The 27,490-nt window shown below is 42.2% G+C and overlaps 2 protein-coding genes across 4 annotated transcripts in view; one reads left to right on the top strand and one right to left on the bottom strand.

Annotated features, from left to right (window-relative positions):
- The window catches only part of PAGE2B (PAGE family member 2B), a 65,751-nt gene extending 55,483 nt beyond the window's left edge, over window positions 1-10,268 (bottom strand). Inside the window, exon 1 of the mRNA XM_063634829.1 lies at window positions 6,586-10,268. Within this exon, the coding sequence (XP_063490899.1) occupies window positions 6,586-6,646 (61 nt within the window). The 5' untranslated portion in view covers window positions 6,647-10,268. The remainder of the gene's footprint in view (window positions 1-6,585) is intronic.
- On the top strand, window positions 5,278-27,041 carry ALAS2 (5'-aminolevulinate synthase 2). 3 transcript variants are annotated; one of them, XM_055267652.2, is made up of 11 exons: window positions 5,278-5,319; window positions 10,226-10,421; window positions 11,397-11,519; window positions 12,370-12,480; window positions 14,974-15,196; window positions 15,742-15,926; window positions 18,495-18,674; window positions 20,395-20,559; window positions 21,115-21,383; window positions 22,454-22,616; window positions 26,756-27,041. In XM_055267652.2, exons 2-11 carry the CDS (start codon window positions 10,241-10,243, stop codon window positions 26,917-26,919), a joined length of 1,764 nt encoding a protein of 587 aa, XP_055123627.1. In that variant the 5' UTR covers window positions 5,278-5,319; window positions 10,226-10,240; the 3' UTR covers window positions 26,920-27,041. The 3 variants fall into 3 exon arrangements, with proteins under 3 accessions (XP_055123627.1, XP_055123629.1, XP_055123628.1); XM_055267654.2 differs by lacking the exon at window positions 12,370-12,480; XM_055267653.2 differs by lacking the exons at window positions 5,278-5,319; window positions 12,370-12,480 and adding an exon at window positions 8,402-8,508.
- Window positions 27,042-27,490: the final 449 nt, after the last annotated feature.

Below are 27,490 nucleotides of genomic sequence, written 5' to 3'. Positions count from 1 at the left end.
TATTCAATTAGGAAAAGAGGAAGTCAAATTGTTATTGTTTGCAGATGACATGATTGTATATCTAGAAAACCCCATTGTCTCAGCCTAAAATCTCCTTAAGCTGATAGGCAAGTTCAGCAAAGTCTCAGGATATAAAATCAATGTGCAAAAATCACAAGCATTCTCATATACCAATAACAGACAAACAGAGAGCCAAATCATGAGTGAACTCCCATACACAAATGCTTCAAAGAGAATAAAATACCTAGGAATCCAACTTACAAGGGATGTGAAGGACCTCTTCAAGGAGAACTACAAACCACTGCTCAATGAAATAAAAGAGGATACAAACAGATGGAAGAACATTCCATGCTCATGGGTAGGAAGAATCAATATCGTGAAAATGGCCATACCACCCAAGGTAATTTATAGATTCAATGCCATCCCCATCAAGCTACCAATGACTTTCTTCACTGAATTGGAAAAAACTACTTTAAAGAGATTCACTCTTTTACACTTCATAAAAACACTATGAAGTAGATATTATCAGTATCTTCATATTACAGACAAGGAAACTGAAATGCAGACAGGTGAAGTAATCTCCCAAAGTTCACACAGTTAATAAATGGCAGAACCCAGTTAATCTGGCTGGAGGGCTGATGTTCTTAATCACTGTTCATTCTTGCAGTGACATTTAGAAGAACCAAGTACCAGGATGAGATCTCATCTTCCATAAAGTGACTGAGCAAGTAATTCCAGACTCTTCCTCCTCCCTCAACATCTACAAAACTCACTGTTCCTGAAATGCAGTAAACATCTTAAGACCTCCCTGATTTTGTTGATATTGTACCCTCTGCCTGGATTGCCCCTCTCCCTCTGCTTTATCCAGTAAACTCATGCTTCGTAACCCATTTAAAATATCATCTGTTCTCTGTAGTGTTTCCTGAAATACATTAGAGACTTTTAAATTTTTTTCCTTTTGCTCATATTGCTGTCTCTGCCTGTTGAATAGGGGATTGAGAAAGAAAACCCATTCTTCTTTACCAAAAGACAAAAAATATAAATAGTTATTAGCTGTATTAAGATATATGCCAGGTGAGATGGTTAATATTGAGTGTCAACTTGATTGGATTGAAGGATGCAAAGTATTGATCCTGGGTATATCTGTGAGGGTGTTGCCCAAAGGAGATTAACATTTGAGTCAGTGGGCTGGGGAAGGCAAACCTACCCTTAATCTGGGTGGGTATCATCTAATTGGCTGCCAGCAAATATAAAGCAGGCAGAAAAACATGAAAAGGCTAGACTGGCTTAGCCTCCCAGCCTACATCCTTCTCCCATGCTGCATGCTTCCTGCCCTTGAACATTGGACTCCAAGTTCTTCAGCTTTGGGACTCAGACTGGCCTCCTTGCTCCTTGGCTTGCAGATGGCCTATTGTGGGACCTTGTGATCATGTGAATTAATACTACTTAATAACTCCCATATATATATATATACGTGTGTATATATATATATATGTGTGTGTATATATATATACATGTGTGTATATATATATATACACATACATATGTATATGTATGTATATGAGAGTTATATATGAACTCACATATATGTGTGAGTGTGTGTGTCTCCTATTAGTTCTGTCCCTCTAGAGAACCCTGACTAATATACCAGGACCTTTTTTAATTCTCCTAATAGGAAGATATTCCTACTAAGCATATAGATTACTTATAAAAGGAAGAATATGAGCCTGACATTGAACATTTTAGCTCTAATTATAAGTGTTATTAAACAATGAAATAATATTTATAACACTCTGAGGGGTGAAAAACTGGACTTTGGAATTTTACACCTAACCAAAAATTATAAGAGAATTCTCTGTATTACTCTATGATATTTTGAAAAATATTGATGACTAAAATTGATACGGGAAGAAGTTTTTTAAAAAACATATAAACAAATTATCATGGAAACCATTGGAAAAGCTGTCTAAGAACAGCCCAGCTACCATCACCAAATGGTATTAGGGCAAATAATTATATTGGCTGGTATTACCAAAACTTACAAGAACAGATGTGTTATTTAAATTAAAATAGAAACTATAGACCAATCTTACACGAAGAAGAAACCACAGCACATCTGGGACATAGCTATCATGCTACCCTCTGAGTTTCATTCCAGAATGTGGGTAAGGGATATAGCTAATGAAGGAGAGAGATGCTGATAGTGAGACCAACCCTTCAGGAAGTAACCCAACAAAGCCTGTATGTCTTCCTTAATCCCCACTCATCACAAGTGGTTGAGACTACCATTAACCAGGACAACTTTTTACAGAGATATTGGATAAAATGTAAGAAAATATATTTAAAAGATCCATATCCTTTGGTCAAATAATCCCATTTCTAAAAATCAATACTAATATTTGTGGTGATGGTTACACAATTCTGTAAATATACTAATAATCATTGAATTACACATTTAAAATGGGTGAATTTTATGGTTTATAAATAAACTTTTAGAAAATCTATGCTAAGAAAATAACCTAAGATGCAGAGAAAACTTTAAGTACCATGATGTTTACTGCAGTGCAACTGCAAAGTAAAAAGTTGAAACTCCTAAGTCACTGAAGTCTATTCAATCAAACATTGTCTGAATATCTACTTATTGTCAGGTTGACACTGGGGTTGCAGAAATGAATCAGACCTAGACTCTGATTCCAGAGGAATTCCCACACAGGTAGGAAGTCAGCCAAGACACAGAACAAATCAACGCAGAGAGAGAGAGAGAGGGGACTATGTAGAGAAGGGCCAGGAAAGTGTTTCCTGAGGACATGCTACATGAGCATATGGGACTGAAACTTATTTCCCCCTCCAGGCTATATTGCCTCATAAAAAGGTGAGAATCACACAACCACCACCCAAAGAGAAAATGAGACATTTTCCTCTAAAGGAGAGGAGATATCAGGCACAACCACAGCCACCTACACTCATGGGCTCAGCTGGACCAGGAATAGTACAGAGAGGCACCACCTAAGTATCCTTCCCAATGACCTGGGAAGTCCCAGACACTTTCCTCCATTAGGGCACTTCGAGTTCTTCTCCACATCACCTCAGAGGTTTGTTAACCTCAGTAGATTTTATTCTTTCAGTTCCTTTTCTGGGTACAGGCAGAACAGAGTAGAAAGAACAGAGGAAATGCATCTGAATGCAACAGGCATTTCTGACAGCCCCTCTAGTCAATGGTTCCAGATTCCTGTCAGCAAGTTGCTCAAGGTCTGATGTGGGAGGAAGACATAAGACAAGGTGCCAGTAGTACAGTGTGATACATTCTGCGAGAGAAGATGTGGGGGCCCAGAAGAGGGAACAAGATCCAGTGTGGGGGTTTAAAAGGGCCTCCCAGAAGTGATGACCTTTGAGCTCAATTTTCAAAGTGACAAATGGTTAGCCAGCTAAAAAGTTGGAGGTCAAGGTTATTGCAGCTGCATTTGAAATACCTTCTAGAAGAACTGGAGTTAATCTTTAGTTTTAAAAATGGTTAAGTACACCATGCTATAACCATACTCTCCAATTTACATGCCACTGCATCTCCAGTACCTAGCACCACACCTGACATGCTATAGGCACTCAATAAACATTTGTTGAATTAATAAATTAATCCAGATGAAGCAGCAAATATCACAGAAAAGGAGTTAATATTGATATTATTCAAAGTTCTTCTCATCTCATCCTCACAATAATCCAATAGGGTAGGTTCTATGACTGTCCCATTTTATATATGAGAGATCTGGAGATAAGTGAACCAAATAGCTAAGGTGTTTTGGTGACTTGGTGACTTGGGTGAGTCTGACTCCAGAGTGCATGCTTTTAGTCCACTATATTTTACTGCCAACCCACCCCCAAAGTGGGCAAAAAGTAGACCATTCAGAAGAGAAATAGACAAATGATAAAGAAACATATGAAAAGACACCAATCTCATTAATAATGAAAGAAAAGCAAATCAAAGCAACACTGATATACCATTTTTAGTGCCTATAAGATTAACAAATATTTTAAAAATTGAAAATAACAAATGGTATTGATGAGTTTGTGAGAAAATAGATACACATTTACTCTTATACACCACTGGGTGGGGAAGGGTGTATAACACATGTATAGGGCAAATTGGCAGTATCACAATTTTTAAATGTCTATTACCTTTAGATCCAGGAATGCTTATATTTTAGGATGCCACCCTCTAAAAAAATGCTCTCACAAATGCCAAAAGATGTTTATTGCAACATTAATCATAATGGAGGGGGGAAAATCCTTGGGAATAACCTAAATTTATATCAATAAGGGAGTGTTTAAATAAATTATAGTGCATTCAGATTTTGTAACCTCCATGGTATATTGGCATATGGTTGAATGAAAAAAAAAGAAATTGCAGATCAATATGTAGACTATGGTCTTATTTATGTAAATATAATATTAATGATGACAATCTGCTCTAAAGATGAAATTGTCTGGTTATAACATGGTCCTGATGCCTTAGGATTGATAAGGGAAGGGGAAAAAGAGTGACAAAAGGGAAAGAAAATGAAAAAGGGAAGAGAAGGTAATAGAAAAGATAAGACAGAGAACTTCACATTTTTAATAGTATATTATGAGAGGAAGAGAAGAGTGTGGGTTCTGTAACTAGATTGCCTAGGTTCATAGGCGGGCTCTGTACTTTCTAGTTGGGTAATTATCAGCAAGTTACCTCACCTCTCTGAGCCTCAGTTTCTTCATCTGTAACACAGGGATGATAGTACCTATCTTTTAAGGTCCTTACGTGGCTAAATTAATTCATGTAATTAATTCACGTATTACCAAATTGTTACAACAACCGGGGATCTAGTCTGTGGAAGCTGACTGTTAGAACTCATAAGCACAACACCGTATTCTAGGTCTGACTCCAGAGCCCTCCCAACTTGTGCTACAGTCACTTCTGGGTTTTATTGCCCTCCTTTTATAGTTGAGGAGATCTATAGTCAGAGAGGTGGTTTGTTCAAGGTACCCCAGCTCTATGTGGATGGTCTGATTCCAAAGCCCAAATGAGCTAATTTGGGCTATATGTCCTATAGAGACACTGTAGAGACACTGTCCTATAGAGAGAAGAAAATAGGGAAGAGCCAGAGCTGGGGGAGGGAGTACACTAGAGGGAGGTGCTACTTTGGGTTTTATCTCTAGCAAGGAAGGGACTTGCAGGGCCAGGCCAGCAGAAGGCAGGGTGGGTGGGGCTGAGTCAGAGGAGAAGGGATAAATGTCAGGTCCTAACCCACAGTACCCACCCGTCGTTCGTTCGTCCTCAGTGCAGGGCAACAGGTAAGAGCTGCTTTCAGCCTGGCACCCTCTCTCTGGTCTGCCAGCTGGTCTCTCAGGGCTGTACACACTGACTCTCTGGTCTGAGTAGATCTGACTTTTTCCTTTGTTTCTTAGAATCTGTCTCATTTTCATTTTCTTTTTACCTCCCATGTCTCTTTCTGTCTTTCCTCATTTTCAGCTTTCTTCTCTTTTTCCCTTCGTTACTTTCTTTTGTTAGTTTTCAAGATCATTCATTTCATTTCATCATTCTCTGACACTCTTGCTTTCTCTTATTTTTCCCTCCTCTGAATTCTAACTATCTTTTTCTCTAAATTTCTTTCTCTCCCCCTTTTTGTCTCTTTCCTCGGCTTTGTATCTCTCCGTCTCTGTGTTTCTGTCTCTCTCTTCCTCTCTATCAAGAACGATGCCTTAATATTTCTTTCTGCAATTCCCCATTCCTCTCTCCCTTTGACTCCCTCTACCTGCTGGACTGACAGCAGAGCTCAGTGGGTCAGAGCCCATGGGGTGCCTAGGGGTGGGGGGAAGAGCTAGGGAGGGAAACTAAGAGGATGTGGGGGTGATGGGAATGATGAATTGGGTAAGGAGAGATTTGGGGAATTGAGAGATGAATAATTAGCAGAAATAAGTGAAGAAAGTGGAAGAGGAATGTAGTGTCACTATACAGAAAGTAAACAGATTTCTATTCTCATCCTAATTCACTGTGAGACCCTAGGCAAGTCATTCACCCTCTGAAAAAACGGCTTGGCCTGTTAATTTCCACCACCCTTTCTAGTTTTGATTTTGTCATCTTCTAAATTTTCCTGTTTCTAAGAATTTCTGATTCTCTGATTACAGTTATCTAAAGTTCTGTATGATTCTTCCATGGTGGGAAAGCGGTACTAGGAAGAGAAGTAAGGCCTGATGTTTCCAACTCCTGAAGAGAAATTACCACTTCCCTTCCAGACCTAATTGACTTTTGCAAAGCAGGCCACAAAAGGGGTGGGGGGTGGGGGACAATGAATGCTGCAATGAGTGTTTTCTGGCTCTCTGCTGGGGTAGAGTTGCAGTTGGCCCTTTTGACCTCTGGGAGTACAGATAGGGTGCTGACACGAGAGAGGATTTTAAAGTCATAGGGAAAACCTTTCAGTATGATCTGTTACTTGGTCTGAAATTTCACCATCATCTCTTTGGTTAAAAGTATTGTTTTAAGAAGATGCCTGGCAAGCATTACCACACATTAGGTGCATAAGTTATTAAATGGTAGAGTAAATGAATATTCAACAGTACCTGAAATTCCACTGTAGTTACAGATCTGTTCCTTTGGTAAGGCATTGGTGACAAATGGCATATGACCTGGAAAGAGGCCTATGTTAGTGCAGCAGAGGAGATAAATGTCTAGAGTCAGGCCCTCAGTCAAGAAAAAAAGGTAGTAATAGTTGAATCACAGATCCATAGTGGTTAAGTTAGGAATCTCTGGAAACAGATTGCCTAGGTTCAAATCCTGCTTCTCCTATGTACTAGCTTTCTGATCTAGACAGGTTACTTAATCTTTTTGGGATTCAGTTTCCCTATCATCACAGGGTTGACATAAGAACACGGCCTGGCACACAGGGCTCTGTAAGTGTTTGACTATCAGAACTAGGCGGAATCTATGAAATTATCTAGTCCAATGTCAGTGGAGAAACCGAAGCCAAGAGAGGGGAATTACAGAGCCCAAGTTCACACTATAAATTGTAACAGTATTGGGACAAGAATCAATTCTCTAGCTTCCCAAACCCAGCCTGGTATATTCATATGACTTCCCTTGGCTGTACCTTCATTTTTTCTACATGGGAAATGGAGAAAATAAAAATAATAAAGTCTATCCATTAAATATAATAGCTAACACTTTTTTACTGTTTACTCTGGGATAGGTACTCTGCTAAATGCTTTATATGGATTATCTTACTGAATCTTCACAACATTCCTGTGATGCAGATTGTCCTTGTTATTACCAACATTTTCCAGATATAAGATGTACAGCAGGGAAGTGACTTTTCTAAGGTCCCAAAGCTAGTGAGTGGTGGAGCCAGGATTCAAACCCAAGTAGTTTGGCTCTAGAGCCTATGCTCTTTATACCCTAAATTGACTAAAATGCTTCCTTGATTCAATTTTATTCACTCTAGTCTCTTGGTAGGTAATGAGATGAAATAGAAACAGAGCCCATGGTAACTAGACTACAAGGTCATGGGTATAATGACGGCCAGGCAGAGTGAGGCAGAGCAAATTTCAGGAAAGGAGTAACAGAACAAGAGAAATGAGAACAGGAGCTTGAAAGAACTTGAGAATTCAACAAATTCCAAGAAGTGGTCTATATTTTCCCAGGACCCTGAGAATATCATGGCCAAAAGCCCCCTAGTAATGATGTGTGTTTAATTTCTTCTGTTTTTATATACAGGAGGTAGGTCTTCTCCACCATTCCAAGGCAGGACTGGACTTTGCCTCCAATATTGGGGGCTTTCCTTCCCACTACATACCCCAATGTTGTTGGCATTATTGTTGCCAGTATTGATGTTGGGGGAGTTTACAGGAGCCTGGAGCCTTGTCATCTGCCTTACCTGCACTTCTGGGCCATCCACTTCTTACCACCAACAGCCAGGGCCAGCTCTAGCCAGATGCTCAGACGTGATTCCAGGAAGGGGTGCCTCTTCTCTCCCACGCCCTGGTCTCAGCTTGGGGAGTGGTCAGACCCCAATGGCGATAAACTCTGGCAACTTTATCTGTGGTCTGCAGGCTCAGCCCCAAGTGCTTTAGCTTTCACAAGCAGGCAGGGGAAGGGAAACACATATCTCCAGATATGAGGTAGGCACTGGATCCAATTCCTTACCTACCACGTGAAGTGGCCATAATTACCTCATGTTTGACAGCTGATGAAGGCCAAGATCCAGAGAGGGGAAGTGATTTGTACAAGAACATCCAACAGTGAAATTGGAGAGCTGGAATTTTAATAAGAAAAGCTAATATTTATTGAAGATTTACTATGTGCCAAACACCACCCTAAAGGCTTAACTTGGATTGTTTCATGTAGTCCCTCCAACAACCCTTCTGTCTTTTCCAATTTCAGGGCCCACATGCCTTGGCCCCACATACCAACCCAGGCTGCTGTGACAGCCCATGAGAGGGGGAGAGGTTGCTCTGGAATGGAACAAGAAAAAGAGGTTGTTTTGTGAGGTAGGGGGAGGGTGCTTGTTCTATGAGATCAGGAAGGGAGGGAGATGAAGGAGGTTGCCATATGAGGGCAGGGCCATGAGCTGACCTGTCCCTCAGAACATAAGGCTGAGGGTGCTAGTAGATTCTACTCAGTAACTTTCTTCACAGTGTCAGGGCTTTAGTCTTCTCACATTCTCCCATGTCTCTCCCATTGTACTGTCCCTTATCTTGTCTCACTTTTTGACTCTGTCTTTCCAATTTGCCCTTTTTCTTTACATCTGTCTCTCCTTCTTGCTCTCTCTAGCTGTCTTTCTCTTGGTGTCTCTCAGCTCTCACCCCTCTTAACTCTCATCCCCCTACTTTAGTCACCTCTCTGTCTCTATCCTTTGATCTTGTCATTTTCTCTACTCTCTTCTCTCTGTCCCTTGGTCTCTCTCTCATCTCCCTCAATTAGGGCCATGATTCTCTTCCCTAAACTCACTTAGCCTTTTGCAATTTCTGGCAGCATTTTTTTATCTTTGTGTCTGACTGACCCTCTACCCCTGCTGGATCCTCTCCACTCCTGCTCTCACTTTTGTGAATCTTTGTATAATCCTCTAGACTCGTTGATCGCTCCTCATGTCCCTTTCGTGTCCCTTGGTCTGTCTGTCTCTGCCTTTATCCCTGTGTGCACTATCCCCACCCCCTTTTTCTTTTTTCATTTTCTCTTTCTCTCAACTCAATCTGTTTTCATCTCTACCCTGCTCCCTTTCCCTCTACCTTTGATCTCTTTTTCTCCCTCAATTTCTGTTCTTTTAACTCTACCACCACCACCACATCTTTGTTCTGTCTCTACCTTCCTCCTTTTATCTTTCCTAAATTTTCTTTTCTTCTGGCCTTTCTCCTAGTCCCTTCTCCTTCCTCAATTTCAGACTCTGTTCATTCATCAATTTACCCCAAAATCCAACAAATATTTATTGAGTGCCTATGTGTCATTTGCTTTCTCTTTTTCTGATCTCTTTGCCCCCTTTCTCTTCTCTGTCTTGGCCTCTGCCTGTTTCACTAACCCATAGACTATGTCTTTGTCCCTTGTTTTCCAGCCCCACTGGGACTTGCTTTCACCTCTTCCTATATCTGTGCTTATCCAAGAGACAGGAGCAAATTCAAAGACAGCATAATATCAGGCTGGTGGCACACATTCTGTAGGACCTAGGGCCTACCCTTCCTTCCTATTCCCTTGATTTCCTTAAACTGATACATGTGACCTCAAGCTCCTTCTCCCTCTCTGGCTGATCCTGCTTAGGAAACACCCTGGGCCAAGCCTCAGGAGCTCTGCTCAATGACATATGTTTGCATTAGCACGCTGAATCTTCACTTGGCTAAGACCAACATTCTTAGAAAGATTCTTGGCCTTAAATATTGATCAAAGGGTTAGTGGTTTGGCAGTTCTCATCCTGCCACACAAAAACACATCACAGAGGCAGTCAGTGCCAGAATGTGAGTCAGAATCCAGGCTTTCTGACCTCCAGTTAGAACTCTTTCCTTCACCCCTTTGCCCAGTAGTCAGTTTCCTATTTCTTCCTCTCTGATGTTTTATTGGTACATGTTAACATTGGGAAAGAAGTTCTTTCCCTGGAAGGGCAATAAGAGCATCTCAGAGGCAGCAAGTTTTGGGTGGGAAGCTGAAGACGAGGATCAAAGGCTTGGCTTTTTGCCAGGCCCTCATGATGGAATCTCATCTCTTCCATGTCTTCTACAGGACTTCGGGCTCAAGATGGTGACTGCAGCCATGCTGCTACAGCGCTGCCCAGTGCTTGCCCGGGGCCCCACAAGCCTCCTAGGCAAGGTGGTTAAGACTCACCAGTTCCTGTTTGGTACTGGACGCTGTCCCATCCTGGCTACCCAAGGACCAAACTGTTCTCAAATCCACCTTAAGGCAACAAAGGCTGGAGGAGGTAAGAAGAGGCTGCTAGCAAAAGGGGAGAATGTTAGGGTCCTGGGGTAAAAGTTCCAAGTCATACTGGACATCTTTGCCTAATAATTAGGACGGTTCATGTGAAAAGTGTCAAGATAGCATGAACTGGCCCCAAAATATACCCAGGATCTGTCTTCTGCCAAGTTCTCTAGAAAGAGTCTCATTCTTGGCCAGGTGCAGTGGCTCATGCCTGTAATCCCAGCACTTTGAGAGGCCGAGGCAAGTGGATCACGAGGTCAGGAGTTCAAGACCACCCTGGCCAAGATGATGAAATCCCGCATCTACTAAAAATAAAAAAAAATAGCCGGGCATGGTGGTGGGCGCCTGTAATCGCAGCTGCTTGGGAGGCCGAGGCAGAGAATTGCTTGAACCCAGGAGGTGGAGGTTGCAGTGAGCCAAGATCACGCCACTGCACTCCAGCCTGGGCGACAGAGTGAGAATCTGTCAAAGAAAAGAAAAGAAAAGAAAAAGTCTCACTGTCATGTGCCTCACACACTATACTCCAGACAGGCTGAAACTACTTAAAATTGCCTAAATCAACTATTCTGTCAAGAGTTTGTGCCTTTGCTCCTGTCAGATTACCCTCTCCTAGACCCTGTACTGGAGAATCTCATACTTCTCATTTGACACTAAGCTTGGCCATCATCTCCTCTGCAAAGCCTGCTTAGACCTCCAAACTGTCTAATTCCAATTCTGGCTCATTTCCCCTCCCTCTTCTGGGCTTCTGTAGCCCATGTACTTCTCCTATCCCAGCACTGTTCACAATGTGTCTTCAGTGTATGCCATTCCCACCAGCTTAGGAGCTCCCCTAGCACAGGGACCAGACTCATCTATCTCTGTGTCTCTACAATAGCCTGAGATAGGGCTTTAGGGGTACATTAGATCTCAGTAATTATTGTTGAGCTGAACTTATGACTAGAAATGCACCCCAAATTACTCTCTTACCTTTGCATAGATTCTCCATCTTGGGCCAAGGGCCACTGTCCCTTCATGCTGTCGGAACTCCAGGATGGGAAGAGCAAGATTGTGCAGAAGGCAGCCCCAGAAGTCCAGGAGGATGTGAAGGCTTTCAAGACAGGTTGGAGTCAAGTTCCACCTTATGCAACCTTTACTCCTAATGCTTGAACCCACTACATTACAGTCCTGAGCAAGGCTAATACAAAAGCAGCCAGTACACATCCCATGATGAGAAGTCCAGTCTTTCCAGGGGATCCATGTTAGGCAACAGTTTAGGCTGTATGCTGAAGCACACCATTCCTGACAAACACACATGTACGGGCTCCTGAAACTTTTAGTCATTATTCTAAGATGAGCCCTCTAGAATTTTGACTCCTCTTTTTCAGGTGGCTAAATTGATCCCAACAGGCTGGGGTCCCACATTTCAGCAAGACCACCCTATGAGAATATGGATTTGCATGAAAGAGAAAGAGCTGGGAGTAGGTACCTCCTTTAACCAGGGTGCAGATCCCCAGGTCAACTTTATTAGTGCAGACCACCCAAGATAATCACCCTTGAGATATGGCCACACTGTTGACATCTTTCATAGGACCCTTTGGGATATCATTAAGGACAAAAACTTCAAAATTGAAATTTAACGATGTTTAGAAAAGAAGAGTAAGGTACATTATCACGCACCTACTTTCTAAATGCAGGACCCAGGGTGGTTGCCCCAGTTACCTGACCCAAGGGAAAATCCTAGTGGAGAGAAGTATGATTCACCTTATAGGAGGTTTCCTAACAATGTAATAGTCTCCATTCAGGGGGATAAATAGAAGCTCACCTTGGAGAAGATTTCTTCTTGCTGTAGAAGCTGCCCTTACCTTATAAACTGGAATTTTCATATGTTGCATTGAGCTTAAAGACGACAACACATGCTTTCTTTTTCCCCCATTCCCTTCATGGCCAATGAATCTCACATTCCATCTCAGATCTGCCTAGCTCCCTGGTCTCAGCCAGCCTAAAGAAGCCATTTTCCAGTCCCCAGGAGCAGGAGCAGATCTCTGGGACGGTCACACACCTGATTCAGAACAATATGCCTGGTGAGTTTGCTGAGGTGGAAAAAAAGGGGATCATAATAGGGAAGGCATTCTGAAAGGGCCTCTGTCATAGTAGGGGAAACAGTACAGAAGGGCCTTGGAACCAAAGGAAATTTGAGTTTAAAATTTAAAGCTGGCACTTGCTGGATCTAGGTGTTTTGGCAAGTAAGACACTTTCCTTCGGTGGCATTTAATACCTACCTCAATAGGTTACCATGAAAAGAAAGTAAAATTACACTTATGGAAGTGTTTCTAATGAGGCTTCATTAAATATTAGGCTTACTCCCATTATTTCTTCTCCATGCTTCCCTCAAAAACTTTCACCCTTCATAGAGCACCTTTTCCCCATTCTTATATGTGTTTATATTCCTTTTCATAATGACATTTACATTATTTTCTAATGTAAAAGGAATATGATTCATGGTAAAATGTTTTTCAACATATACAGGAAAGTATAAGGAGGGAAATTTAAGTCATGCAGAGTTCCACCATTAAGTTTTTGTTATATTTTCTCCCAGATATTTTTCTATGGCTACACACACACACACACACACACAAACACACGCTCTCTCTCTCTCTCTGCTCTCTTCACCCCACCCACACTTTTGTTAGAAGTGTGATCTTATTTTACCTGGAGTTTGTTATGCTGTTTTGTTCATTTAAAAATATGTCATGGGTATAGTATGGATTCAATATCATTCAGTTAATCAAGCATCTATAATTTAAGTTGTTGTTTCCAATTTTTTGTATTCTCTCAGTTTAAATTTTAGGTTGGTTTTACATACATACAAACGTACTCAAAGAAAATGTATAGTATTACTTTTTTCAATTTTTATTTTTACCTAATAATATCTTGCTATATATTTTACTCTGTGCCTTTTTTTCACTCAACAATATACTGTGGAGATGCTTCCACTTTAACACATATGTATCTACCTTATTTTTCAATGCTTCAAAATATTTTGTAGTATAAATATAATAGAGATTATTTGGCTACTCCTCTGTTTGGTTGCTTCCAATTTTTTCTATTACAAACAGTGGTGCAACAAACATCCTTGAATGTATCTCCTTGTGTACACAGGCAAGTGTTTCTCCAGGATAGACACTCAGTGGTGGAAATTCTTGGGATGTAAGGATGTGTACATTTTTGATATTAATAAATATTGTCAATTAGCCCTCCAATATGGCTGTACCAGTTATCAAGGAGGGTATCCATAGTCTCATACCCTTACCAGCCCTTGATATTATCAAACTTTAAATCTTTATCAATTGATAGGTGAAATTTTGTTTTCTAAGTTTTATTTTTCCTGATTAAGAATCTTTTTCTACATTTATTGAATTGTCTGTCCATATTCTATGCCCATTTTTCTACTGGGTTTAAATTTTTCATGTTAATTTTTCAGAGATTATATAATAAATTCTGAGTATCAATCATGTATCTGTTAAGTATGCTGCAAATATTTCTCTAGATATGTCAGTATGTACATTTTAAAAACTTTTGATATATATTTCCAAACATCTCTGCAGCAAGGATGTTACCAATTTGCACCTCCAGCAGCCATATAAATTGCTGTCTGCAACATGATTTCTGTCTCATGTAAAGAGTTCTAGAGTTTAACAAGCCCTTTGGCAAACGTTATTTCAATTTATCCTAGGAATAAAGTTACCCCATTTTGTAGTGGTAATGGTTAAAGAAGTGGGCTCTGAGTTACTTACTTGATGAACACTTACTTGCTGCATGACCCTGGTCAAGTTGCCTAACACTTAATGCCCCAGTTCCCTCATCTGTAAAATGGAGATACTAATAGAACTGTCCATGGAGCATTGTTGTGTGGAATAAATTAAATATTTATAAAGTTCCTAGGAAAGAACTTACATGTATTAGGAATTCATTAAATGTTAGCTATAATAATATAATTGAATATTAGCTATCTTTATTAGTATTATTATGACTACTAATACTATAGCAGTAATAATACTACTATTACCATGTGCCATTTATTAGTTTGAATATATTACATGTTGTTGGCTGTCAGATGCTCACAACTCTCCAAGGAAAGTATTATTAGCCTCATTCTACAAATAAAGAAATTTAAAGTAAGAAAGAAGATTCATGACTTGTTCAAGGCCACACAGCTAGGAAGCGGCAAAGAGATTGCTAGAAACAAGATCTGTTGATACTCCTTCCAGTGAGACTGAAAGTAGTGATTCTAGTAAGGAGGCTGCCACACCAACCCGGGAAGAGAGAGGAGGCCATAAGAAAGTCTAAATGAATGTGTGAATGAACTACTGAGTGAATGAGTGAATGAGTAAGCAAAAGGATGGCTGAATGAAGTAGTAGAGAGTTAATGTGGTCCATAAGTCAATGACTGAGCAAATAAATGAATATGTGGAAAAAGAGTTGGAGAACTCAAAATCAGCAACATGGGTAAAATACAGACTAGCCAGGGAGAGACTTAAAATGAATTCTTTTCATCCTCATATCTGCTCCTGCAGGAAATTATGTCTTCAGTTATGACCAGTTTTTCAGGGACAAGATCATGGAGAAGAAACAGGATCACACCTACCGTGTGTTCAAGACTGTGAACCGCTGGGCTGATGCATATCCCTTTGCCCAACATTTCTCTGAGTCATCTGTGGCCTCAAAGGATGTGTCCGTCTGGTGTAGTAATGATTACCTGGGCATGAGCCGACACCCTCAGGTCTTGCAAGCCACACAGTGAGTAGTAGGCTCTCAGGCATCAGCAGTGGCCAGAGGAGATGAAAAGCCACACATGGAAAAAATAAGGCAGAGCTGGCAGTGGAAACCTGGGTTCTACCACCACTTCTTTTGTCCAAGTTCCTCCACCATATCTATTCCTTGAATATGAAATAAGTCAACACACCATGTTTCCCAAACTCTTCGGTGTCCAATGCTATGGAGGGAAAGGATGGGAGACCAAGCAAGGCCCACTCTGCCTGAGTTTTTAATCTAGCTGCAGAATTAGTATTGCCAGAGATGGAGTGTGACTTCCTCTAGGTCTTCCAAACTACTCAAGCTCAACCTAGCTTCTCCCTCTCTCCCTGAGTACCTCCAGTCCTAGAAGGAAGGCACATGTCTCCCTATCCTCCCCATCCTTCCCTCTACTTTGTCTCATAGGACACAGTTTATATAGGATCACTAACTCAACATTGACTCCCATCAAGGAAGGGAAACCTACCCGGTTCCTCGATGCCTGACGAGAGTTTTTTTTTTCTCCTTTTCTCCTGTTTTCTCCTTGCCAGGGAGACCCTGCAGCGTCATGGTGCTGGAGCTGGTGGCACCCGCAACATCTCAGGCACCAGTAAGTTTCACGTGGAGCTTGAGCAAGAGCTGGCCGAGCTGCACCAGAAGGACTCAGCCCTGCTCTTCTCCTCCTGCTTTGTGGCCAATGACTCTACTCTCTTCACCTTGGCCAAGATCCTGCCAGGTAAGCCTGAGGCTTGAGCTTTGTTCAGGGCTGGTATCCTGCAATACAACATCCAGTTTCACTGGTTCCATCACTCCTTCCCTGTATTTGGAGTTCCCTCACTCCCATTGTTCTTCCTTCTTATCCACCTTGCATATCCTCAACACTGGATAATTATATCTCTCTGCTTTCTCTCCTTCTGCACGTAGAGAGGACCATTACCGGGGAGCTTTTTCTCCATTTCAAACTTTTTCTCCTCTTCTAAAACCTCTGAATACCTTCTCATTCACACTTAGCAAACAACCTCACATCTTACTTCACAATAAAAACAGAAGCCCCAGACAGAGAATCCTTATTTATTGCCACCAAACCTACAAACTTATCTAATTGTTAATCTAGCCTTGCCTCATTCTTCCCTTTTACAATGGAAGGCATATCTCTCCTTCTGCCTAAAGCCAATCCCTTCACTTGTACACTGGTTCCCATATTGCCAGTCTCCTACTCTCTAGTCTATAATGTCCTCACCTCATACGCCTTGTTGTCCTTCCGCCAAGGCCCAATCCAGAATGAATACGACTCTCCATCTTCACTATATCAATTCTGCACTCATACAGTTGCTCAGACAGGAGTCACTAAAAATTCACAGTCTTAACCTCTACTGGGTTCTCCATGGTCTCTGGCAATCCCATTTCCCTGGTCAGTTCTCGAAGTTTATGGGACAGTTTTGCCAAACCACCATTATCCTCAGCCTTCCCGCACCCCCTCCTCCCCATCTCCCTCAGCAGACGACTTCACGTTCTACTACATTCAAAATAGAAGATACCAGACAGCAATGTCCTTGACTCCCAGCCACAAAGCACCTACAAACTCTTAAGCATCTTCAAATGTCCTCTCCTCACTCCTTCTCTTCTGTCATAGTGGAAGAAGTATCCTTTTTCTTGTGACTAATCCTTCCACTGTTGCTCTGTGCCCCATTCCCCTCTACCACCTTAGGAATCTTGACCTATTGGCTCTCTCCTCCTCTCCTGTATCTTCAGCCTCTCCCTCTTTAAACATGTTTTCAAGTCTCTTGTATCTTATAAAAAAAAATTGCCTCAACCCCTCATCACTCTCTAGCTACTGCCCTCTTTCCTCCCTATAACAGGCAAACTGCTTGAGAGAAGTCTCCACTCTTACTATCTACTTCCTCACCTCCTGCTGATTCTTCAGCACAGCAAAAATATTACCACCACTTCTCAGAAGCTTTTTTTGAGTCCACCCATAAGCCCCAACTAAACTCAACATCTTTAAGCGGTTTTTAGTCCATCCCCTCCTCAACCATTAGAATTAAACTTCTTTCCATCTCTACTGCCAGCATCCTAGCCTGATCCAACATCATTTTTTAAAGAAAATTTTACCTTTGTCCTCTGATAATCTATTCTTTACAGTAGTCAGAATTTTTTTTAACTCAAAACTATCTTTGTCACCCCACCTCCAGCCCTGGTCAAAACCCTTTGGTGGACCCCCATTTCCCCAGGACCAAATCCAAATTTCTTATCACAGCTTCTAAAGTTCTCATTAATCTGGCTTCTATGTATCTCTTCGGTCTCACATTTTTGCACCCCTCCTCTCACTATTTCATTCAGTAATACATTCATTCATATACTCATTCACTTACTTATAAATCAGTCATCAGTTTATTTATCCATTCATTTAATAAATGTTTACTTAGCATCTACTATGTGCTTACTCTTATACTGGACACCAGAGACAGAGAGATAATAAGATGTTTTTGCTCCCATGCAACTCCCAGTCTGCTTGCCTTTCAAGCCATGTTTCCAGAAAGCCATAACTCATTTTCTCAGGTGGAAGTTATCCCTTAATCTTATAAAAAGGCCACAGTTCCTTGATGGCAGTGCAGTTGGTGGCAGGGGTTGGGGAGGTCCAGGAATCAACTCCCTCTACCAATTTCACAAGCCCACTTGCCCCACCAGGAATGCCCAGTAAAAAGCCCTGCATTCTTCAAATATTTCTGGACCTTAGCTTTCTCACTTGTCTAGTAAAGGGGATGAATCCCATTATCACTAACAGCCCTGCCAGCTCTGACACGCCATGAGCTTATGACTCCAACAGTAAAAGCCTGGTAAATATCCATCCCTGTAACCACAAGCAGATGGATGCTACCTGGAACGGATGGAATTTCATCTAGACTAGGAACAATCTAGCATCAGTCCAAGTCAACAAGCATTCCCTGGGGTAATCCCTTTTCCAAGTCTTGATCTTATATATCGGGGAGAAGGAAAATAGGTCCTGTCCTCAAAAAACTCTGAAGCTTCTTGGGAAATTAAATGTTCTTCCACCCCAAGGCAGACAGAGGCTAGACCAGGGTTACAAATGACTGGAGGGAAGGATGTAGGGGTCAGAATTTGGGAACAGTGAAGTCCTTCCAAGGGAGAAAGAAGTGTCACAAAGGTTCCCAGAGAAGGAAGAAGCAGAGCAAGGTCTTCAAAGGGAAGAAAGGGTTGGCCCTTTTCTTTGCCAGGTCAAACCTGAAGGTTGAAGTGGGAGTACTGGGACAAAAGCTTAAGGATTATGCATCTGCTTCCTCAGGGTGCGAGATTTACTCAGACGCAGGCAACCATGCTTCCATGATCCAAGGTATCCGTAACAGTGGAGCAGCCAAGTTTGTCTTTAGGCACAATGACCCTGACCACCTAAAGAAACTTCTAGAGAAGTCCAACCCTAAGATACCCAAAATTGTGGCCTTTGAGACTGTCCACTCCATGGATGGTATGTATATGAGTGAGTGTATGTTTACTAGTGTTGGTCTCATGAAAACCATGATGATCATGATGATGATGACGATGATAACATTATAACAGCTAATATTTATAGTGTTTATTATGTGCCAAGCAAAAGTATTTGTATTTTACATGTATTAATTCACTTAATTTTCTGAACAATTCTATGAGATAGGTGTTATTATTATTTTGATTTTTTACATGAGGAAACTGAGACATAAGAGTAATTTGTCCAAAGTCACACAGCTAGTAAATGCCAAAGAATGGAGGCAGCTATTACATTCATCTTATAGGTAAAGAAACTAAAGTTCAGAGTTGGCATACAATTTATCTTGAGTGGCTCAGCAAGTTGGTGCTAAAGTGAGTATCTGCACCCTAACACATATAATTCCAATTTGTCGAGTAACACTTCTCTGGTTAGAAATGATATGTAAATCAATAATCCCAGTGTTTGGTTTTTATGAAGCAAATTTCAAAAACCATTGCCTAGGATTTTTTTCAAGGTCCAGTATGAAGCATTGGGGTCAAAACAGGGTTTCAAGTCAGAGAGACCTGGGTTCAAATCCCACCTTTGACAGTTACTGGCTATGACCATGGGTAACTCTTTAACTGTCTAAGCCTCAATTTTCCCAAAGGTAAAATATCTGGTTGTAAGAATTAGAGATGATAGAAACCATTCTAGTTATTATGCTTTAGTAGAAATAAATGATCTTCACACTCCTACCTCCTTTCTTTGCTCAATTGAAACAATGTCCAGAGCTTTCTGTTGCTGGCCCTGTTGTGTAGAAATCATGTGTTTTAGGCATCCTCTTATGGATTTATTTGAGGGAAGAGGTCCTCAACTCATTTCAGTTTGTCTCTTTTCCAACTGAAACAAAAGAGTCCATAGTATTCCCTGATTTAGGTATCTTAAGTGGCATGTAATGATTATACACACAGGCTCTAAAACCAGACTATCCATGTTCAAATCCTAGCATGACCATTTACTAGCTTGGGCAAGCTTCTTAATTGCTCTGTGTCTCAGTTCTCAGTTGCTTATTTACAAAATGTAAGTGATAATAATTAAATAGGTATGCAAATTAAATGAGTTAATATATGTAAGGAACTTACTATTATGCCCACTCCCACATTTCTAACACTAGCAATAAAGTAAAACTATCCTATCCCTTTTGTATATTTCTACCACTGAGACTATTCAAATTCATTATTTCTCTAGTGGAAACTATGTTGGTACCATTCTACCTCATTACATTTGCAAATAAATAGTTCTTTATTTACCTATTTTTGGGGTGCAAACTCTGCCCAAACTGTTGATCCTTAGGCCGAATCTCTCCCATTGAAATGATGCTAGGCTGAACACAGCAGAAACAGGAAAATAGACATTGTCAGAATGAAGTAAAAATAGAAAGACAAAGAGTCAAGCCTTGATCCCAGGCTGGGGAACACACACACATGCCCACACACACGTACACACACACACACACACACACACACAGAGAGAGAGAGAGAGAGAGAGAGAAGGCAGGGATGAGATACAGGCAATCGATCCGTACACAGAGGTTTGTAATAGTTCTAAATGAAGGCGCACATCCTCCTTCTCTACAACACCTTTTTCCAACCCAAAGTAGGCATGGATGGGAAATTCCACACTGGAGATGGAGCTGGGGAAGGGTTATGATGTCCTACCTCTATCCCTTGGCTTTGCTCAGGTGCCATCTGTCCCCTCGAGGAATTGTGTGATGTGTCCCACCAGTATGGGGCTCTGACCTTCGTGGATGAGGTCCATGCTGTAGGACTGTATGGGTCTCGGGGCGCTGGGATTGGGGAGCGTGATGGAATTATGCATAAGATTGACATCATCTCTGGAACTCTTGGTAAGTGAATGCTTTGGGCCTTCTTATATACCCTCCAGAGAGGACGCCCCTACAAAATTCTTTTCTCCCTCCTCCCCAAAGCTATAGGGGTTGTTTGGACAGAATTCACAGCCCCAGGCTGCTGCCATCCTGGACTCCCTCTCTCCACTTGCATCCCACTGCAGAGTTGATGAGAAAGTCTGGTAGTTTTTTGAAAAGACCTGAACTAGACCAAATAGTTAGATTCAACTTGAGTATGTGAAGAGCTGTGTTTCTAAACCCCTCCCCAATCCTAGCCCCAAGCTTCATCTTAGCTCCACTCCTGACCCTATCCAGCTAAATGTCCCCACCCAGCTCCTGCCTATCTAGTCATTGCATATGGCAAGACTTGAAAGTCCTATCTCAAAGCAGCAGAATTATCAGCTCTGACTGCCTCGTCATGGACAGATGAGCAGAGGCCTGGGAAGACAGCCTGGAGCCCCAACTTCTGGTGTATCCCCTTGTGTTATCTGGCACATGATCCTGTTCCTCTGGGACTGATTATGGGATCTGTGTATATCTTCTTCCTGTCTCCAGGCAAGGCCTTTGGCTGTGTGGGCGGCTACATTGCCAGCACCCGTGACTTGGTGGACATGGTGCGCTCCTATGCTGCAGGCTTCATCTTTACCACTTCTCTGCCCCCCATGGTGCTCTCTGGAGCTCTAGAATCTGTGCGGCTGCTCAAGGGAGAGGAGGGCCAAGCCCTGAGGCGAGCCCACCAGCGCAATGTCAAGCACATGCGCCAGCTACTCATGGACAGGGGCCTTCCTGTCATCCCCTGCCCCAGCCACATCATCCCCATCCGGGTGAGAGCCCCACCATGCCCATTGCCCTCTCCACCTATTTCTTCTGGGAAACACTCCCAACAAACCTACATCTGTTGCTGTCTTCAATTATTTGCTTTCCTGCTAACCATTCCCCTTATTGCCAGCTTTGTTTCCCTTTTTGAAAAATTATCAGCCATTCTGGATTAACCAGTCTTTTCCTTGCATCAGCCATTACCTCATGCTTATTAGATTATCCTAACCCTAATAATAGCGAGTGCTCACAGCCTATAATTCAGAGTTTTTCAAACTGGATCAAGACAATTAATGGGTCACAAAATCAGCTTAGTGGGTTATCATTAGCATTAAAAAAAAAGAAAAGAAATAGAAAATGTTGGAGTACATCACACATACTAAGGGTATCAATTTGTGAAAAATTTGTATGCGTTTTGTGTATTTGCACATATACACGTATGTGTATGTGTGCGTTTATGGTCATGGTGTAAAACGTACTTTTTATTGAGAATTGAGGGCAGAAAAATAAAATCAAAAGCCATAGGATTAGCTGCTACTTTGGATCCTCAATATGAGCATTTACTGCTTTTAAAAATGAACTGCTACTTCTTTCTTAAATAACACGTATTTGTGTGAGTCAGTAAGCCAGGGCAGGGAAAGGACAGTTATTTGTGACAATTTTGTGGATGAGAAATAGTCACTGCTCTTTAGACTAACCTAGTATTTCCTTTAAACAGTCATTTTATGAATTAATTTAGTGACAGCACCCCAGAATTGGCTTGGTGGGGGGTATCTTCTCACCCAGAACCATCCCAAACTAAGATATTAGCTAAGTAAAATCAGTGTGCTTGCTCTGCAAACAGCTCCCAAACAGGGCTCCTGGTACCACTTCTGCTCCATCCTTTTCAAACCAAATTGCTAGCTCTGAGCTCCTCCTTGATAGAAATTCTGGAGCTGCCACTAAGCCCCTAATGAAAAACAAATCTATCCCAAAATTCAGTGATGTTCCCTCATCTAGTTCCCTCCACCTGCTTAATGGAGCTAGTGATGGTGGAACCAGAGTGGCAGGTACTGATAGGCCTTTCTCCTGAGTCCAGGTGGGCAATGCAGCACTCAACAGCAAGCTCTGTGATCTCCTGCTCTCCAAGCATGGCATCTATGTGCAGGCCATCAACTACCCAACTGTCCCCCGGGGTGAAGAACTCCTGCGCCTGGCACCCTCCCCCCACCACAGCCCTCAGATGATGGAAGATTTTGTGGGTAAGTTCTTAACATGGGTGCCTACAGGACCTCCCTCCCCTCAGCCCCAGGATCTGAAAGAGAAGCTGAGAGGACAGAGACCATTCAGTTTATAAAATATTTCTGGAACATCTAATGTGTGCCAGCACCTATACTAGGGTCACAAATAAATGAGAAGCAGCCCCTACACTTGTAGGGCTCCAGTTTGGTTGGGGATACCACAGTGGACACAAACAATGACATTAAAGGATGATCAAAGCTCCACAAGGCAGTGCATGATAGAGTTGTTGGAGCAGAGAGGAGGGGCCTGACTCAGCCTGAGGGATCTAAGACCCGCTTCCTAGTAGAGGTGACACCTGAGCTGAGTCTTGCAAAGTGAGTGGTGTTAAAAGAAAGAGAGCATGGAAGAAGTATTCCTACCAGAGCGAAGAGCATGAAGAAAGGTGAGGAGAATGAGAAGCAGCCAGGGATATATCAAGAACAATAAGCAGGTGGTATTGGAATGTAGGGTCATAGGAATGGAGTGGGGCAGGGGAGTATCAATCTATGAATCTACAAAGACAACATGAGATAGAGACTGGATTGAGAGGCTTGTAGAGCTGAGTAGTTTGAGATTTACCCTGAAAATGCCAGTTTAGTCAATTCACCTAATGTTTGCTGGATTTCTGTTGGCTAGTTTTGGTTTTTTTGTTTGTTTGTTTTTTTGAGACAGAGTCTGGCTCTGTAGCCCAGGCCGGAGTGCAGTGGCACGATCTTGGCTCACTGCTACCTCTGCCTCCTGGGTCCTGGCTCAAGCAATTCTCCTGCCTCAGCCTCCCAAGTAGCTGGGATTACAGGCACGTGCCACCATGCCCAACTAATTTTTGTATTTTTAGTAGAGATGGGGTTTCACCATGTTGGCCAGGCTGGTCTTGAACTCCTGACCTTGTAATCCACCTGCCTAGGCCTCCCAAAGTGCTGGGATTACAGGTGTGAGCCACCATGCCCGGCCTGGGTAGTTTTTAATGCAGGGCCTGACATTGAACAGGTGCTCATCCCAGGCCTGTTGGATGAAAGACATGTAGGCAGTTGATGGTCTGGCAGAGGAGCCAGATATAGATGGTACTGGTCCAGTATGATGAGCTCCAGTATTCTGGGAGCTACAGGGAGTGGACACATTATGGCGAGAGAGGGTGGGAAGGATGAAATTGGAGAGGCTTTGTGAGTAAGGAAGTTTTTATGATGCATGTTGAAGTACATGTGAATATGTTGTAAGAATATTCCAGAATAAGGGAATTCCATGAGCAATGACCTAGAGATAGGAAAGCAGGGGGTATGTATTGACAACATCCTTCTGTTTGTCTGAAGCATGGGCAGTATGAGAATTCAAGGAAGACAAGCTAGGTAGGCGCCATTCATTCATTCAAAAGCATTAAATAATGCTGGCTAACAGTAAGTACTTACATGTGCCAAGCACTGTTCTAAACACTTTACACGTATTAACTCATCTAATCCCCACAACAACCTCAAGAGTTAGAGATCCTCTTATCATTTCCATTTTGCACATGTGGAAATTGAGGCACAAAAATATATAGTCGCTGATCCAAGGTCACACAGCTTCTAAGTTGCAACTGGGAGGTCTGTCTCTACCTCCATGGTCATAACTGCTAGGTCTACCATCTCTCTGAGCTGATGACCCAGACTCCTGGGCCTTTTGTTCACTATTCTCTATTGCTCTGGGCTTCAATTATAGAGCTCTCAGTATTCTTGGTTCTCTGAATGTCCACTTAGGCTAGGCTTTTGTAAGAATATGAGAGGCATCCACGATGACTCCACCAGTCCCTAAGTTCCACAGCCAATCCATCCTGAAATCCTGCAAAGTTATCTATAATCTCTCTCAAACCTATTTGCTTTTCTCCCCTGCCACTTCTTTAATCCATGTCAACATGATTTTTTCCTAATTCCTCTGCTTCTCTCTTGCTCCTCTCAAATCCTTTCTCGATGATGACCACTAGAGGGATTTTTCTAAAATTCTGACTATATTGCCCCCTTGCTTAAACCCCTTCATGTTTCCCTCTAGACTCTAAAGCAGTGGCCTCCAAGGTGAGGTATGCAAAATGATTACAGGGTGAAGGAGCAGAAAATGTATTAGAATTTTATGATTTTTTATCTTAAAAATAGGAAATCAAGCATTACTGATACTGATCTTTAATATACAGACTGACAGTTATACATGTATATAATATATAAACAAATATACAGAGATTGGAGGTACATGCTGAAACATTTGTACTGATAGGGATGTATAGTCCAAAATTTGGAAACCATTGACATATAGAACAGAGTTGAAGCTCTTCAGCATAGCATTCAATGCCTTCCACGTGGTGATCTCTATGCCCTCACCTCCTCCCCACACGCATTTTGTTTTTTCAGCTACACTGAAGGACTTGTCGTTCCCTCATTTTTTTCTGCTCTCTTACCTCTGGGACTTTGCTCATGCTGCTCTCTTTTGATTGGAATGCCCTCCCTCACACTTTCCTCTGGCTTACTTTCCTTCATCTTGTAGACTTAACTTAGGCATTCTTTCAACAAATATTTATTGAGTACCAACTGCGTACTAGATACTGTTCTAGGCACTGGGGATGCAGTAGCAAACAAATCAGACACAAAATTCCTACCCTCTGGAGCTTACATTCTAGTGGAAGGGGATAGTAAAAAAAAAATTACCAAAAAGAAGCAAATTAAGTAGCACATTAGTTCTAAGTGCTATGGGAAAAAATAAAGCAGGATAAGGAGAATGGGATAAGGGGCCAGGGGCGAGTTCAGAGAAGGGTTGTAGTATTAGAGTGGCAAGGGTAGAAGACACTAAGGTGAAACTTGAGCAAAAATTTGAAGGAGGTGGAGTTAGTGAGGCAGATATCTAAGGGAATGGCATCCCAGGCAGAGGGAACATCCTAAGGCAGGGAAGACACAGGAGTATTCCTTTTATATTTGAGGAGCAGTAAGAAGATGGGTGTGGGTGGAATGGTATAGGCAAGTGGGAGGCAGAAGAATTGAGTACATAGAGGCAATGTGGGACCAGACTGTATAGGGTATGGTAGGCCATCAGAAGGATTTTGGCTTTTACTCTGAGAGCCCTTGAAAGGATTTGAGCACAGGACTGATATATCTGACTCGGGTTTTAACAAAATTGCTCCAACTTCTATGTAGAGAATACACTAAAAGGGAGCAAGGGTGGAAGCAGGGAGACCCAAGAGTGGGCTACAGTAATATCCCAGGTGAGAGATGATGGTGGCTCAGACTTGATCATAATGAAGGCAATAAGAAGTAGTCAGATTTTGAAGGTAGAGCCAAGGGTCTTTGCTGATAGATGGGATATAGGGTAAGAAAGAAAGAGAAAAATAAAGGATAGCTGTGAAATTTTTGGACTGAGCAACTGGAATTGCCATCCACTGAGATGGGAAAAGCTAAAAGTAGAATAGCTTGGTGGAGGGTAGGGACATGAGTAGCTCAGTTGTACTCATAAGTTAGAAACGCATACTAGACATTGAGGTGGAGATGGAGAAAAGCCATTGGATATACAAGATTGGAAACCAGTAGAGAGGCGTGAGCTGGAGATTAAAATTTCTGAACCATCAGCATATAGATGGTCTTTAAAGTCATGTGACTAGACAAGATCAACAAGGGCATGAACACAGAAAAGGCCAAGAACAGAGCCCTGGAACGTACCTGGGGTACTTCCTCCAGCTAGGTCAGGTTCCCTTCTCTGGGTTTTCACACCCCCAGGTGGACTCCCTACCCCAGGTTTCCTGGTCATAGCACCAATGACACAGTATGGTTACTGTCATTATCATTGTCCTCATAGGGCTTGGAGTTCCCAAGCAGACAGTCATTCTTGGGCCACAGCACATCCTATACTTAGGGAGTGGTCCAGGCCAGGACAGTATGGCTTCAAATTGTGTCAAAGGAGAGCTTCCCAATCTTTTATAATATATATCCCAGCATCCAGATACAAATGGTAATATTCACAGCACACACAGAAGCAAACAGAAGGCTACTTCTGGCCCTGAGGTATCTTGAAGGGTTGAGGGGGATCAATATCTTGGTGCATCTGTACTGTGACAGATTTGGAAGATCTAGTCTAACCCATTTTTTCCTTCCCCTCCCCCTACCACCTTCAGAGAAGCTGCTGCTGGCTTGGACTGAGGTGGGGCTGCCCCTCCAGGATGTGCCTGTGGCTGCCTGCAATTTCTGCCATCGTCCTGTTCACTTTGAGCTTATGAGTGAGTGGGAACGTTCCTACTTCGGGAACATGGGGCCCCAGTATGTCACCACCTATGCCTGAGAAGCCAGACGCCTAGGATTCACACCCCACCTGCACTTCACTTGGGTCCAGGCCTCCTCCTGTCTTCTGCTTTGTTGTGTGCCTCTAGCTGAATTGAGCCTAAAAATAAAGCACAAACTGCAGCATGTGTAGCCTTTTATTGGACAGGGAACAGACAAATGCACTCTACCTGACTCCCTCAGACAAGTGGCAGATCCATGAGGAAACCACAGGTCACTTGTTGGTCACCATTCCATTTTACCAACAGGTAAACAGAATGAGAAAGAGGAAGGAAATGCCCAAAAACTACACAGTGAGTTGCAGAGCTAGGATACTTGGCAGATTTATTTGAAAGGGCTCTTCTCCAATGGTTTCAATAAAAATCCAGGGATTGACTCTTCACTGGTAATCTGGGCCCTGGAAATCTGGGCCCAGGGTAGCCCCTGAAGCCAGGAAATGAGTCAGCCCTAACCAAATTCCCTAGAAATGAGTGGTTCCCCAAAACCAAAGAGGTATTTTCCATAAGGGGATATGGATGTCTTCCTCAATCCGTTATCCTCTCTCCCTCCCATGGCATCCCACAGAACAGGAT

The sequence above is a fragment of the Symphalangus syndactylus genome, chromosome X (assembly GCF_028878055.3).
Source record: "Symphalangus syndactylus isolate Jambi chromosome X, NHGRI_mSymSyn1-v2.1_pri, whole genome shotgun sequence".
Lineage (NCBI taxonomy): Eukaryota > Metazoa > Chordata > Mammalia > Primates > Hylobatidae > Symphalangus > Symphalangus syndactylus.
This window is presented reverse-complemented; position numbering and strand designations above follow the sequence as displayed.